General features: G+C 44.9%; 1 protein-coding gene across 6 annotated transcripts in view; it reads left to right on the forward strand.

Annotated features, from left to right (window-relative positions):
• Nucleotides 1-293: 293 nt before the first annotated feature.
• NTM (neurotrimin) overlaps nt 294-14,097 on the forward strand; it is a 964,342-nt gene continuing 950,538 nt past the window's right edge. For all 6 annotated transcript variants that reach the window (XM_025356801.1, XM_025356803.1, XM_025356798.1 and 3 more), the window contains exon 1: nt 294-874. Coding sequence is in view for 4 of the 6 variants with exons in the window: in XM_025356798.1 (XP_025212583.1) it covers nt 793-874 (82 nt within the window). In the remaining 2 variants the exon portion in view is untranslated. The remainder of the gene's footprint in view (nt 875-14,097) is intronic.

The raw sequence follows: 14,097 nt of genomic DNA on the forward strand, positions 1-14,097 counted from the left end.
AAAGAGGAGTAACATAGATGTTCTGAAACAGGAGTGACAGGAGGAGAAAATAGAAAGTTATTTACTATTTTCAAAGCAACTAAGTAGAAAGGTTGATGAAAGAGAAAAAAAAAAAAAAAAAAAAGCTGTCACTGAATGATATTTCCATCGGAGGGGAAAATAGGTACCAACAAATGAAATCTGACTCATCTTTACAAGTTTCACTGAGCATGAAAATGTCCCTTTAAAATTTCCCATAAGCCATGGCTGGCTATGGGATTTTTCCAGTGCAAAGGGAATCTGAGTTCAGGAGGCCAGGGAATGCCAGGGGGAAAGGGATTTTCTGATATTCAGAAGACTCAGAGACTGTCAGTTTAAAAAATGAAAGTAATATAGAAGGGGCAAAGTGGCATTTATCATTCTCTCTCTCCAGGCTCCTGTCTCTTTAATCAGCTAGCCTGATTTGCCCAGTAAATGATTCCTGAGAGAGAGCGTGTGTGTGTGTGTGTGTGTGTGTGTGCCCGCGCGCGTGTGTTGTAGCTCTGTCAATCCTTGGATTAGAACCAATGATTGCAGCTTGTAGGAGGGCTGTCCAGGGCCAGATTGTACAATGTGTCTCAGTGCCAGAGTATGAGTGGAGATAATTACGGAGAAGTCATACTCTCTCACACCCTCGGTTTTCTTGTTGTGTCCTTCAGCAAAACAGTGGATTTAAATCTCCTTGCACAAGCTTGAGAGCAACACAGTCTATCAGGAAAGAAAGAAAAAAACCGAACCTGACAAAAAAGAAGAAAAAGAAGAAGAAAAAAAATCATGAAAACCATCCAGCCAAAAATGCACAATTCTATCTCTTGGGCAGTCTTCACGGGGCTGGCTGCTCTGTGTCTCTTCCAAGGTAAGAGCTTGCTATTGATTTGCCTACGGTAGACCCAGGAATTGTACAGTGTGCTTTATAAGATTCGCAGACTCCCCGAGTCGGCTGTGCTGCGCTGTTTGCAGGTGGAGGAGAGTGCGTTTAGACAGCATGGCTGGGACTTCATTCTCCCGACTAGGCTGTGAGAATATTGATTTGATTCTGGCTGCTACCGGAATGGGGGAATGTATGTGCATAAGTAAAACGTGTTTGGTGCTCCTGTTAGGTCTGTGGTTGTGTGCTAGGCTCCCTGGCTTCATGCACATTCTTGCACACATATACAACGGAGCACACATGTAAGCAGGGGGAAATGACAGATTCGGAGGGCAACAGGGTTGCCAAGGTGTTGCTTATGCGACTGGGAAGAAATTACAAGAGGAAACTTTAAATATCCACCAGCGAACTTGCAAAGCTTTTAAAAGGAGCAAAGGGGAAAATGCAGGCTAGAAAGAATCAGGTTCAGGTGCTTCTTGTGAGGTTCTGGTCAGCGATCCGGCTTCAAGGGATGAGTCAATTTGCAGCAGTGGGGGACAACTGTCTTAGTTTTGAATGTGTTCGGGGGTGTGTTTGTGGCTGGGGTGGGGGGTGTGGATAACAATCAGATAAAAGGAAGGGGAGTCGGGGCTCTGAAATTCTAAAAAGCTTTTCGAAGTTGAAGGGAGAGAGGCAATAAGAGTCGAATGCTAATTTTCTGTTTATTTATCGGCTGAGCCCGGAGCCCTGGGGGCTGCAGTTGGTGCATGCTTTGATGTTCCCAGTGCTGTGTTCTGTGCATTTGGAATTGGCCTCCACCTTGAGTCCATTTGCTGCACCGTGCCCCCACCCCCGACACCCCATCCCAGCTCTCACGTCCGTTCGTTCCAGCAACAGAATTATCCATTAATCAGCTTGCTCCCACCTGCCCTGTCCTTTGGGGTACCTAGTTTGCCTCTTTCGTATTAAACATAGCTAAACTCGTAAGGATCGAGGCAGGCTGAGAAACTTTCCCAGGGTGACCCAGCAGGGCTCTGGGAGGAGGAGCCCTCTCTTGGGAGGTGAGGCTCAGTCCTATGCAGTTGTATTCCCAGAGGAAAGTTCCCTCTGACCCAGTGAAAAACGCTGGGGAGTCCCACCCCCTCACCCTCTTCTCCCCCTGCAATATGGAGTTCTCCTGATCTGGATTAGTCCTGAGCTGTAGTCCTGCTGACTCTTCTCCGAGGTTAGGACCTAGGGATTGCTGCTGTCCTCTTTACATAGGTTGCAGTGGCTGCAGTGTGGATCCACGTAAGGTGGGCGGAGAGACTAGGCTGGAAAGACCAAATGTGTACACCCTTGACTGGGGCTCGACGAAGAAGGCAAGGAGGGGGACAGAAAGGATCTGTGTCGCATGATAAAGAAGTCTAAGGTGGTGAATCTTGCAGGGATGTCCATGATGTCACCTGCTGCACCCAACGCCAGGAGGCATGGGCCTCAGGATCTCCCTCGTCTCCCCTAGGGGCTTTGGTGGGTGTATGAGTGAAGGGAGTCAACTTGGAGGCATCCTTGATTGACTCCTCTTATATAATATGGAGCAGTATCAGCGTGTGTGTGCGTGCGTGTGTGTGCGCCCCTGCTTGTTCTGGGTGCACAAGAATGAAGTGGGGAGGCTGAGTTCAGGATCGGGCACTTTCAGGAAAGCGGTTTCTATGGGGGCTGATGGCAAAAATGAACACTAAGCAGGAAGGGGTAGGGTGAGGGGTCAGAGGTAGGGAGAGGGAAGGTCCCAAGCCCTCAGTAATTTCTATCCGTCCTGAGATCCATGTCTCTTCTGTCTGTAACATCGAACTGGAGACAATGACCAAACTTCCACCATCAACAGCCCTGCTGGCTGCATGCCAGGAGCCCCAGGGCCATACTGAATTTACATATAAATTAGCATACGTGATTTTTTTTTTCCATCAGAATAAATGCAGGGAAGCATAATATTTGCTCATACTTTGAATCGTCTCTGAATAGATGAGTAGCAAAGTGGTGGTGCAAATTTATCTAAGGTGCCATCTGATTTTGTGGTCTTGTTCCTACCTTGGGGTAGGGGTGGTGGCGACAGGACTATCTTAGACTTTATCACATTCTACCAAATCCTGAATTTCTCAAAAAGAATGATGGCCTTATTTGTACTACCCTCACCCAATCAGCCCTGAATAGGCTTCAGTGTGTCGTAATAGAACAAGGCTGCCCAATTTTAAGACAGAACAACCCCCAAAGACCCCCGTATTGCATGCCAGTCAGATGTGGCCAAGGTGGTGTCTGTTTTCTCTTTCGGGGGAAGGACACTGAAGTCTGCCAGCTATCTCTTATCAAACTTGCAGAATTACTGAGGCAGCCCAGGTCTTGCCTGCAATAATCCCCCCCTATTGCATGGACCCAGTGGGACTAGTTAGAATGCAGTACACATTCCAAGGCGATTTTTTCTTCTCCTCTGTTTTTGTTTTAAGCTGGTTCTTCCTAGAGCTGCTACTTCCTGTGCCTCCTGCCTCTTGAAAAGGTGCCTGGTGCTAGTGGCAGGTTAGGAACCCCTCGCTGACCTGCTCCTCCCCCCAACCCAACCAGCAACCATGATCCAGCTTAGGTAGGGAGGGGGGTTTCTGAGGGAATCAGCACGATTAGTGACGCGGACAGGAGGGGGCGATTAGCTCCCTGGCGCTCTGGCCCTAAGATACACCAGGGTTGATTAAGCAGAGGCATCTCTTTCCTGGGCGCAGACGCTACGGAGCTGGATCAGACGCTGTCCTTTGCAGCACACCCACCGCCCACCTTCTGCCACTGAGAGCCTCTGAAAGGAATGGCTGGTTGTGCTGCAGCTTCCTCTTTCTAGAAAACCGACCATTTCTCCTTCGAAGGATTATTGTTTCTTTTAACACCTTCCGATTTGCTTGGGTAGGTTCCTCTCTTGCCTTTCTCATTTCCTCACCTCTCCTCACATCCCGCATCCACTTAGCAGCTAGCTTGAGACACAGACAGGGCAGAGGAGGAGGAAAAGGTGCCTTGGCAAAGTTCATACTCCCCTTCGCGCAGCACCCAGGAGGTGGGCAGTGGGCGCCGTTCAGCTAGGCAGGCCGTCCAGGTTCCTGCCATGCACAGTACACATGTGGTGCCAGCAGCAGTTTGAACTGGGCAATGCTTCTGATATTCATGGGTGGCAGACGAGACCATGACAATATTTACTGGCAAAGTGGAAACATTAGCCTGGATGTTTGGCCCCTGGGCCTGATATAGGCATTGTAGGCTCTTGGAAGCCTGGCAGCAAGGGGAGGGGTCAGGGAGCCTCACTGAGTGGAACCTGCCTGCCAGGCTTGGGGCTGCCAACTTGGGGCAAGTTCCTGGCAAGGCGTGCACAGTGGCACAAAGGTAGCTCATCTCCACCCTTTGTATTAGGAGGCCACCCCAACGGGGACGGCCCTCTGAGCATTCGCTCAAGCGTGCCTGGAGACTGTCTGCCGTGGCCAGCAGGTCTCACAGCATGAAGACCATTCTTGAAACTGCAGCTTTAGTTACCAGGCACAGAGCCTGGTCCTGGTCCTGATTCTTCCCTTTTTTGGTTCCCTTAAAGCCTAATATAAGCCCCGAAAACCCGTCTTATCAGCTGCAATGTACAGTCCCTGACTTCTGTTCTTTCTCAGTAACCTCCTTCTGTAGTGCTGGTTTTAATTCAGGGGTCCTGAATAGTGTTTCAGGTGTCCTTCCTGGTTCCCTGCTTGAGGTGATAGCATCTAGACTGCCTCCTGGCAGTTTCCTGGGTTCTGCTCTGTGCCTACGTGCTGTCTGCCATGCTGGTACTGGCTCCTTTTCTTGACAGGACAAACAACCTGGTGTTGATTTTAGCCAAAACTTGTCCCTTGGGATGAAGTGAGCTCTCTCAATATCCCAAGAAATGGCAGAATTTCTGAATCAGTATGGGGCACGTGATTCTGACGTGTGTAAGAGACACGTGCTGGAGAGATTTGCAATGCTCTTGCCATTCAATCATGGTAGATGCACACTTTGGGTAAGATGAACAGGTCTGTGATTTGGCTTTTTTCCAAGTATTTTGAATTCAAGCTCATGGTCTGCTTCTGCCCACAAACTAGAACACTAAAGATTAAAAAACAAACAAACAAACAAGCACCCACATTGCTCTCTGTCCTGCTGTAGCAGAGGTCCTACAAATGCTTCAAACCCCCAATATGTATGGTCGCCAGGTTTCAAGCCACTTCTAGTGGTCTGAACATAGCTCCTTGGGGAACATGTACTTCTAAGCTCAAACTGCTCTGTTTTCGGTAGAGGAAAATCTTTCCCTCTGTGGGCCCATCTCCCTACCTGCCCGCCAGGCCGGGGAGCGACTCCCTTGGGTATTGTAAGGACTCATTAATGCTTGTAACACTCCAAACGTGTGGTGCTAAGTGGAACTCCATGCTGAGGTTATATTTATGCAGTTTACTTCCTTTCTGCTCTCTTGTCTTGTTACGTGTTTACTTTATGTCTGTAGTCATTTGAAATTCAATAAAACCAATTAAACATTAAAAAAGAAAGCATGCAGGAATAAAGGAGTCCATGGCATACAGGTTGGAAGGGTCGTAGGGTACCATCCTAGTGTTCCTGGAAGCATCTCCTCCCCTCTGTGGGAGGTAGCTTCATCTTATCAGAGAGTGCACTGGGGAAGGGCAGAGGGGCTTTCGAAGGCACTTGCAGGGAGCATGCCTCCCACCCCTTTGCAAAAGGAGGCTTCAGTGTGGGACTGCAGTGTGAATGGTGGAGAGGGGGAGCACTAGGGAGGATGGAGCTAGAGGTAGGAGTTTCAGAAAAAATAGCTCTAATCTGGATTGGCAAAGGGTGGGAAAAAAGAGCTCTATCCTCTGCTTTGACTATGATTTTGGTCAGTAACCTCTGAGAGCTTTATTTTTTCTTTCATGTATGTATGCATGTATGCATGTACATATGTATGTCTTTATTTATGCAACCTTATGGATTAAGCCTGCTCTTGCTACCACTGCTTACACTGAAAAGATATAGGAGTGCATCCGTTTTCCTTCCCATTCTCTCTCCCTCCTTCCCTCCTTCTCTCCTTCTGCCCACTCCCCCTACTTCTCTGTTCTCCACCTTTTCTTTTTCTCTTTCCCTTTTTCTTTCTCCCTTTCATTTTTCCTTCTCCTCTATGGGAAAAGTAATTGATCAGTTGACAGATCTAGGTCAAGCTGGCAGGGGTTGCTCTGCTTCATGCAGGCTTGCCTAGGAGAAGGAGGGGAGAGCCTGTCTTCACAGTTCACAAGGAGCCCAGCTGATGTGATGGAAGCGGGGAGGGAGGCCAGTGGACCATGGGCGAGTTCAGCCCCCATCAAAAGGTTCTCTGGGATCCTATTAATTACAGAGTCTTCCATTATTTGGTATCTCTCACACTCTAATTTTCCATATCAAATTTATCTTTGCCTATTTCCTGCTTTTTTTCTCAGCTTTTATAAGCTGCCTGTTTCAGTTTTTCTTTTTCTTCTTTCTACTTGCCCCTCCTTTCTCTTCTCCTTTTCTACTGCTTCTAAAATCATGACAGGAGATCACAGACTCTCCCCTACTTAAGTCATATTAGAGAAATGGCCTTTTGTTTATTTGCAAGCGGAGAAACAGAAACCCTGCCAGAAGAGCTCTGTAAGTCATTTGCAAACTGCAAAACAAACCAACAAAGATTCACATTTTCATTGCGGAGAAGAGAGTATTTCAAGAGAGACTGTCAAGCTAAGAAATCAAATATTGGAAAACACATTCTTCAGCTCTGTTACTAAGGACATCTTAGGTTACTAAATTTGATTCTTTTTTTTAGCTTCTGTGAGAGTATTGCCCTTTGCGATAATAAAAGACTGATCAAAAGACTGCTGGTTTTGGCTTTACTTACTCATTCAAATTCACTCTCTAGCGGTGCTTCCTTTGCTCATCTTGGAAGTGTCACCAAACTCTCACCCTAACACAAAATCCATCTGGTTGTTTATTTGTCCACTGGTTCAATCACATCCAAGTGCTTATTGAGTGCCTACTATGTTCGGTGCCTTGTTTTAGGTGCCAGAGATACAACAGTGATGAAAAAGCAACTAATGGATAAGACCAAAGACCTAGTTGCATCTCTCAGATTTGGTTTGGCTTGGCATCCTTTGTCGTAAATGGAAAGCAACAACAGCAGTGCCAGAGGCAATGGTGGAGACTCCATGACACAGCTTCTGGTCTCCTGTGCAAATGATGACAGATGGCAGGAAAGTAACTAGCCCTCAATCCTTGTTTTGAGACGGGTTTGGGGAGAGGAGGTGCACACCCTGACTCTGGGTTCTCATAACACAGAGATGCTGCCTTTGCTACTCCACACAACCTCTTGTAGAAAAGGAGCTCATGGATGTCTTTGGTATATATAGGATGGGGAAGGCTGCTGTGAGTTCACTGCCTTTGTGGTCATTGTCTTGTGTGTTTGAGTTACTGACTGATGCTGAACATCACTGTCACCTCTCTGGCCTCTCCACCTCCTTTATGCCCTGACTTCTGCACAGAACTGGAGGGCCAAGAAGATAAAGGGAGAACACCAGACAAGGCCAGGGAAGAATTTGCCTCAGACAGCTTTCTGGATGAGGCAAATACTATTCATCTGACCTCTGGGAGGGATTCAGATTTCAGGGTAGAGCTAAGATCACCTGCTCTATGAGAACGCCTTTAATTTGCTACCCACTCATCACATCTTAATTTAGAGTTCCTGGAATAATACAAATGCATCACTAACAAAAGGAATGTCTTTGTTTTCTTCTGGTGGGATACCAATGTTTTGGACGTCACATTGTATAGTTGTTCTCCTACACACCCGTCTTCTTTTAATCCACGGATCGTGTTTGCAGAACTATGTGTGCAGAAGTAGCAAAGGTGCTCTGGTGCTCAGGCCGTGTACTCTAGCTGCACCCTGAATGCTTTAGGGGGGCTGCTGCTGTCTGCATTTCCATCATGGTGGCAGTGATCATTCCTAGGTTTTCTTATAAACAAGAACAGGTAATTACCTTTCTCATAAACCCATGATTCTTCCGAGTCCAGTGGTCTAGAACAATTATACATCTCCCAGCTTGATCTCAGAAGTCAGAATGACCCTCAGCGGGTAGGTGCAATCTGCATTTGCAATACTCTGTCCAAGCCAGTGGTTTGCAAACTTGCCATACCATAGAATCACCTGGGGAACTTTATAAAAATACCAATGTCTGGACCCTATCACAGACCAATTAAATCAGAATCCCTTTGGATGGGGCCGTACACTGATATTTTTAAGAGCTCTCCAAGAAGGCCTAATTTGCAGTCAGTTGAAAAGTGTACCTCTAAAGCCATCTGAACATGTTCAAAGACCTTGGGTAAGACACATCCCCTATATGGGCTTCAGTTTTCTCACTTTAAAATAAAACACTTGGACTGAAAGATTTTCAAGTCTCATTCCAAGTTCAACATTTGGCAATACTGCAAATAGTCTTTTTGAGTATAGTTATTGATAGGTAGTGGTGCTAAAAGAAAATACTCAGCACCAGCCTCTGCCTGCAGGAAGCTAAGAATATAAACAGCATCACAGACGAATGAACAGAATCAGAACATGTAAGTGGTGTGTGTGCGTGCAAACTCTACATGCTGTCTCATACATATGATGCTGTGTGTTCATATATGGATGCATTTATTTACCTATAAAGTATACTTAAAATGGAAGGAAAGGATTAACTTGTCATGGGTAGGGGGAATAGAACTGAAAATGACTCTCAATTGATCAATTCCTAAGCCTGCCTTCAAGAGAAATTCAGGAGGCATTTGATTGAGGGTCAAAAAGGAATGTGTTTGAGCTGGATTGGAGAGTGCTAAGCAATGAGGAGCCTTAGAAGAAGCTCCATCCTTAGGTGTGAGAATTACATATTTCTCTTCCACCCAGCCTCCCTGCCCCTCCCCAGGAATCAGTTATCCAGCTGCATTGCTTCCACTGCTCCCTCCTTCTCATGGTCAATAAAGACTCATGCTCAGAACCTCAATGACAATTTTGCAGCTTCGTGTGTTAGGTAGAGTGATGCTGGCTCCACTCATATGGCCGGGTCAGCTTCTGTGGTGTGTGCAGGAGTGAAAACTTGTTTGTTTTCTGATGGAGTCAGCAGATCTAAGAGGCACATTAGAACAGGGCTACTGGCAGATTTGTGCCAAGTTTAGTCTCTGGACAACCCACACACCCACCTGGCTCCCCAGAGTGTTCATACTGCTCTGCCAGACAACCCTTGAAGCACAACCAGCTCAGGCTCAGAGGGACTTTCAAGATACTTCATTTCAGTTCCTTTCTTTGGGCTCTGACCCCTCAATAATGCAGCTGCAGTGGTCCTCCAGCCTCTATCGCCAACGATAGGAACTTGCATCTCTACAGAAGTCCATTGCATCTGACTGTCAGATTTCAGAGAGATAGGAGGATGGGAAGAAGAGGCAGGGGAAGAGGTAGGAGAAGGAGATTCTGCCTTCTTATAGAATCCAGCCAAAGGTCCTGTATCTGGAGAGTGATTATAACATAGCGGCCCCAGGGCCAGATTGCCTTGAGCCAAACCTGGCTCTGCCTCTTTCTAGTTTGAGATCTGTGGCAATTGAATCGATCTCTGTGCAACTCAGCTCCTCTTCAATAAGATAGAGATAATTATAGGACTTACCTTGTAAGGTTATTATAAAGATTAAATAAGTTAATGCAAATAAAGTGTTTGAATACTGCCTTGTACATAGTAAGCTCTCAATAAATATTACTTAATTCTACTACCCACAGGACTAGTCTAATTTTTCTACAACATGACTGTTTTCGAATATATGAAACTGTGATTTCTTCCCTTTTTCCCCTGAATCTCCTCTTTACAAGGTTAAATATTCCAAGGTTTGCCTCCTATTTTCTATAAAATCATCCATTAACAGAGTGCTGGTGGTTCTCTCCAGAGTTGTTCTGCTGCTTCTGCGTCCTTCTTCCAGTCTTCTCCCAGTGTGTCCTGGTAGCCCAGATTATTAGAGCACAGCATATTATAGCTTCTCCCTATTCCAAATCCAAGTAGAGTGAAGTCTCAGCTCTCTGGCAAGGCGTGTAAATCCTAAGGGTCTGTCCTCAGTTTGCCTCTCCCCTAAACCAAGGCACTCCCTGCTCCATGGCCTCTTTGGGGTTTCCTGTGGCTCCCTCTGCATAGCACACGTGCATGCTGTTCCTTCGGCTTATGCTCAGGCCCTACCCTGCCCCTCTCTACCTAGAAAATGCTTTTGATAATTTCAGACTAAATTCAAAGTTCGGTACTTTTTCCTTTGAGTCTTTTTTTTTTTTTTTTTTTTTGAGGTGGAGTCTCGTGCCCAGGCTTCAGATGCAATGGTGCCATCTCATCTTACCACAACCTCAGCCTCCCGGGTTCAAGCGATTCTCCTGCCTCAGCCTCCAGAGTAGTTGGGATTACAGGCATGTGCCACCATGCCCAGCTAATTGTTTTCTATTTTTAGTAGAGATGGGGTTTCTCCATGTTGGTCAGGCTGGTCTTGAACTCCCGACCTCAGGTGATCCACCTGCCTCAGCCTCTGAAAGTGCTGGGATTACAGGCGTGAGCCACCGCGCCCGGCCGAGTCTTCTTACTCCTTCTCTTATGCTTGCCTTGCTCTTTTTCTTACCTTTTCTGTTCATATCTATAACATGTTAGTGTAGGTGACCTATTTACATGTCTATCTCCCCTTACCAGGCTGTGGGCTCCAGAAGGGCCAGGACTGTCTTATTTATCTTTATATACCTAGTACACATAGCACAGCCCCTTGGATAAATGTGACACTCAGTGTTTATGGATGAAAGGAAGGGAGGAAGACCTGAGATGTCAGTAGGTATTTCAGCTGCCCTATAACTCTGCAGACTTAAGGTGAGCTATTGTTCATTCAACTCTTCCTTATCGTTTGCCCGAGTTGTTTCACTAGGTATGCAAGAGCCTGACCTCAGAACTTATCCTTTCTATTATAAAGCCATTTTCTTAGATTCAGCTCATCTCTTCTGTCTGACAGATCCTTTTTTTTAGATCCTAACTTATTTTCCCCATACATTAGTAATCCCTCCTGGCTGTAATCAATAATAAACCGGATGTTATGGGTACCTATGTAGTAGTACTTGTGGAGCTCAGTATTTCAGGCTTAACTGACCCAAGAGTGGAAAAGTCATTCTAATGGTGAACTGCTCAGATCAGTAGGGGAAGGGGGAAGAACCTACGCTCTACATCTAGGTGAGGTGCTGGCATCAGAGGGAAGAATGGGGATAGGGAAGACTGAACCTAAGAAAAGAGGAAAATGACTGGATGAATTTATCCAGTTGGAGAAGGTGAAGTGGTCCAATGTTTTTTAGCTGTTTCTCCAAATCTAGTCTCCCTTTCTTCCACAAAGCTGTCCACTAGGGTACTTGACTCTCTTCCTGAACAGTCAAGAGGGAACTCAGCCCAGACATGGAATAGATTAATCAACAGCTTTTTTTCTCAATGCAATTGATGATATATGAACATTTATAGTTGGATAAACCATTTTGCTACTTCTGAGGACAAATAAGAATTAAGTAATCATTCTACATTTCCTCTTCCTTTTCCATGAAAACTTCCCGATAAAAGGATCTAAATGCCATATTGTCATCTTTTCCATTATTTTCTCATACTGCTAACTCCTTGTCCAAGGTCAAATAATTTAATAATTAAATTCAGAAGCTTTTTCATGGACTCCTAGAGTTGTCAGATACCATGGCATTTCACTTGCCCTGTCTCCTCCCCAAGGCAACAATACCATCTGAACTGTGTTGATTAATTCCTGCTCAAGAATTCCAGAGATTTCTAGTGGCCAGACACTCACTACCTGGGTTGTGGCTCTCAGTTCTGGTTGCCTATCAGAATCACCTCTGGAGATTATTATGAAGCAGATGCCCAGGTCTGACTCTCAAAAATTCTCCTGGCACAGGTCGAAATAGGGCAAGTTCATCTCTATTTCAAAAGAACAACAGATGATTCTATTGGGAGGTACAGCTAAGCATAACTGATGTTAACACTCTTTTTCATAGCTGATAAACTATGTGAGAAAGCACTTTGCAATTCTGGCAGGCATTTTCAATGCCTCCTCAATATCAATTCTATCCTTTCTCTTTCAAAATAATACTCTAAATTTTTTCATAGTAGGAACATGCCCATTTAAAATATTCAACTTCCAGATTCTGTTATAACAGGATATGGTCATATACTGCGGTTCAGGCCAATGGAATACAAGCATAACATGACTAGGTACGGTGTGGAGGGTTGTACATGGATGGCCTGTGCTTTTTGGACTTTATTATTTTCCCTTCTTGACTTGGAGACTGTGATCCCTCCTGGAGGTGCAGGGTCCCACTTACAAACAGGAGGAGAAAGGACACATACCAAGAATGACAGAGAAGGATGCTTGTAGGTCAAACCACATGGACTTGCTGTTTGGGCAAATAAAAAAAAATTGAGTATGGGTAATTTCATAGGGGGAACTCAGGTTCAAGATGACCTAGCAGCTGCACCAGCTGTAGAATGCATAGCTCTAAAGTTATCATCACTTGTGGAAACAAATCTCCATTTAATTAGTTTTCTTTTCCTTGCAGCTGAATACAATTCTAATGAATCTACGTGGAGCAAAAATTTGCCTCTCCCTAAGTTTTGCCTTTAGAGCTATCAGGATAGAAGCAATAGTGTATGATCCACTTTCTAAGAGATGACTATCACAGACCCTACTTATCTTATCGTGGCATTCTTAGTTCTTTCTTGTGATCATTGCATGGCACAGTTTCTGGAGCACTAATCATCCTGATGATTATCTTTGAAACATGACCAGTTTGATAATGATCAACTGAAAAGGTGTTGCCAGAGCAGACTCTGCCAGCTGTAATCTGATTGGCAAAGTAGAAAGTGAACTGTTACTTAGCAGATTTTGGACTTTATAGTTACATAGGTTCATTTAATTATTGTGTTAGTTTCATTCTTTGTTTCAGACATGCCACATCATTGGCTCATTTTGAGGCTGTATTTGTTCCTCTCACAAAAAAACTGATTCCACAAGACCCTGCCTATCCTTGCTCACAGGTGATCTTCTCTAAATGATCTTTTTAAATGCTTAAAGCTTTACTGCCCCGTGTCCATTGTTTAAATCCATTGAAATTATTTTTGGATCCCGATGAAATGTCTTCATCAGCTTTGTGTTATCTCCAAATGATACAGACGTGGCATCTCCACATCATTGAATTTAATGATAAAAGAGCAACATAATCGATCCGAAAGCATGGCCAAGTGCTTGCTTACATTTATATTTCATCCATTTCAGAATTATTTGTTCAGACCCTACTAGGTATTAGGCATACACAACAACAAGGCAGGCATAGTTCCTGCACTCAGTGAAATAGACAAGTGACTATCATGTCGTAAGAGCTGGGATAAAAGCAGGTCAGTTTGCTATGGTAGCATTTGGGAGACTTTTCAGGACAGAAAAGTTCTCTGGAAGGAAGATATGTTAAAGCTGAGAGATAAAGGTGAATAGATTTAACCAGGTGAGAGGAGAGATGAGTTTTATAAGTGGAAGAAACTGTATATGCTAATGTCTCAGGACTGTGATATCAAATTTGGCTAGATTGAGTGTGTTTGTATGGGGTGATGGGAGGAGGAAGGTAGGTGGAAAGACAAGAGGTATACGTAGAGAGGTAGGTAGAGGTCAGGGCTGGAACTGTTTTTATTGAAGATTTTATACTGAGGGAAAAGGGTGCATTGAAGGGTTGTATGCCTGGGAGTAACATGATCACACTTGCAGTTGTAGTGGTCAAACAACATGATTTGGGTTAGCTGAAAATGGTAATGTGTCATTCTAGTTGCAATATGGGAAATGAATTGAAGTTGGGCAAGACTAGAGGAAAGGAAGCCTTCTAAGGGACATTGCAACCAGTTAGGCATGAGGTCACCAGAGTGACAGCTGCAGAGAAGGAGAGACATGGGGGTATTCAAAAGTTGTGGAGGTAGAAGGGTTAAGACTTGGAGATGGACAGGGAAGAAGAGGATAAGTAATAAAGAAAGTGTAAGAGGACTTCTGTTTTCTAAGTGAATGGCTTAGAGGTGGGTTTTAGAGAGATAGCAAGGAATGCGATTTGGGTCATGATGGGTTTAACAGTAGCTTTCCAATATGAGGTTGGCTAGATGGATCTGAAA

Source organism: Theropithecus gelada, chromosome 14, assembly GCF_003255815.1.
Source record: "Theropithecus gelada isolate Dixy chromosome 14, Tgel_1.0, whole genome shotgun sequence".
NCBI classification, from domain to species: domain Eukaryota; kingdom Metazoa; phylum Chordata; class Mammalia; order Primates; family Cercopithecidae; genus Theropithecus; species Theropithecus gelada.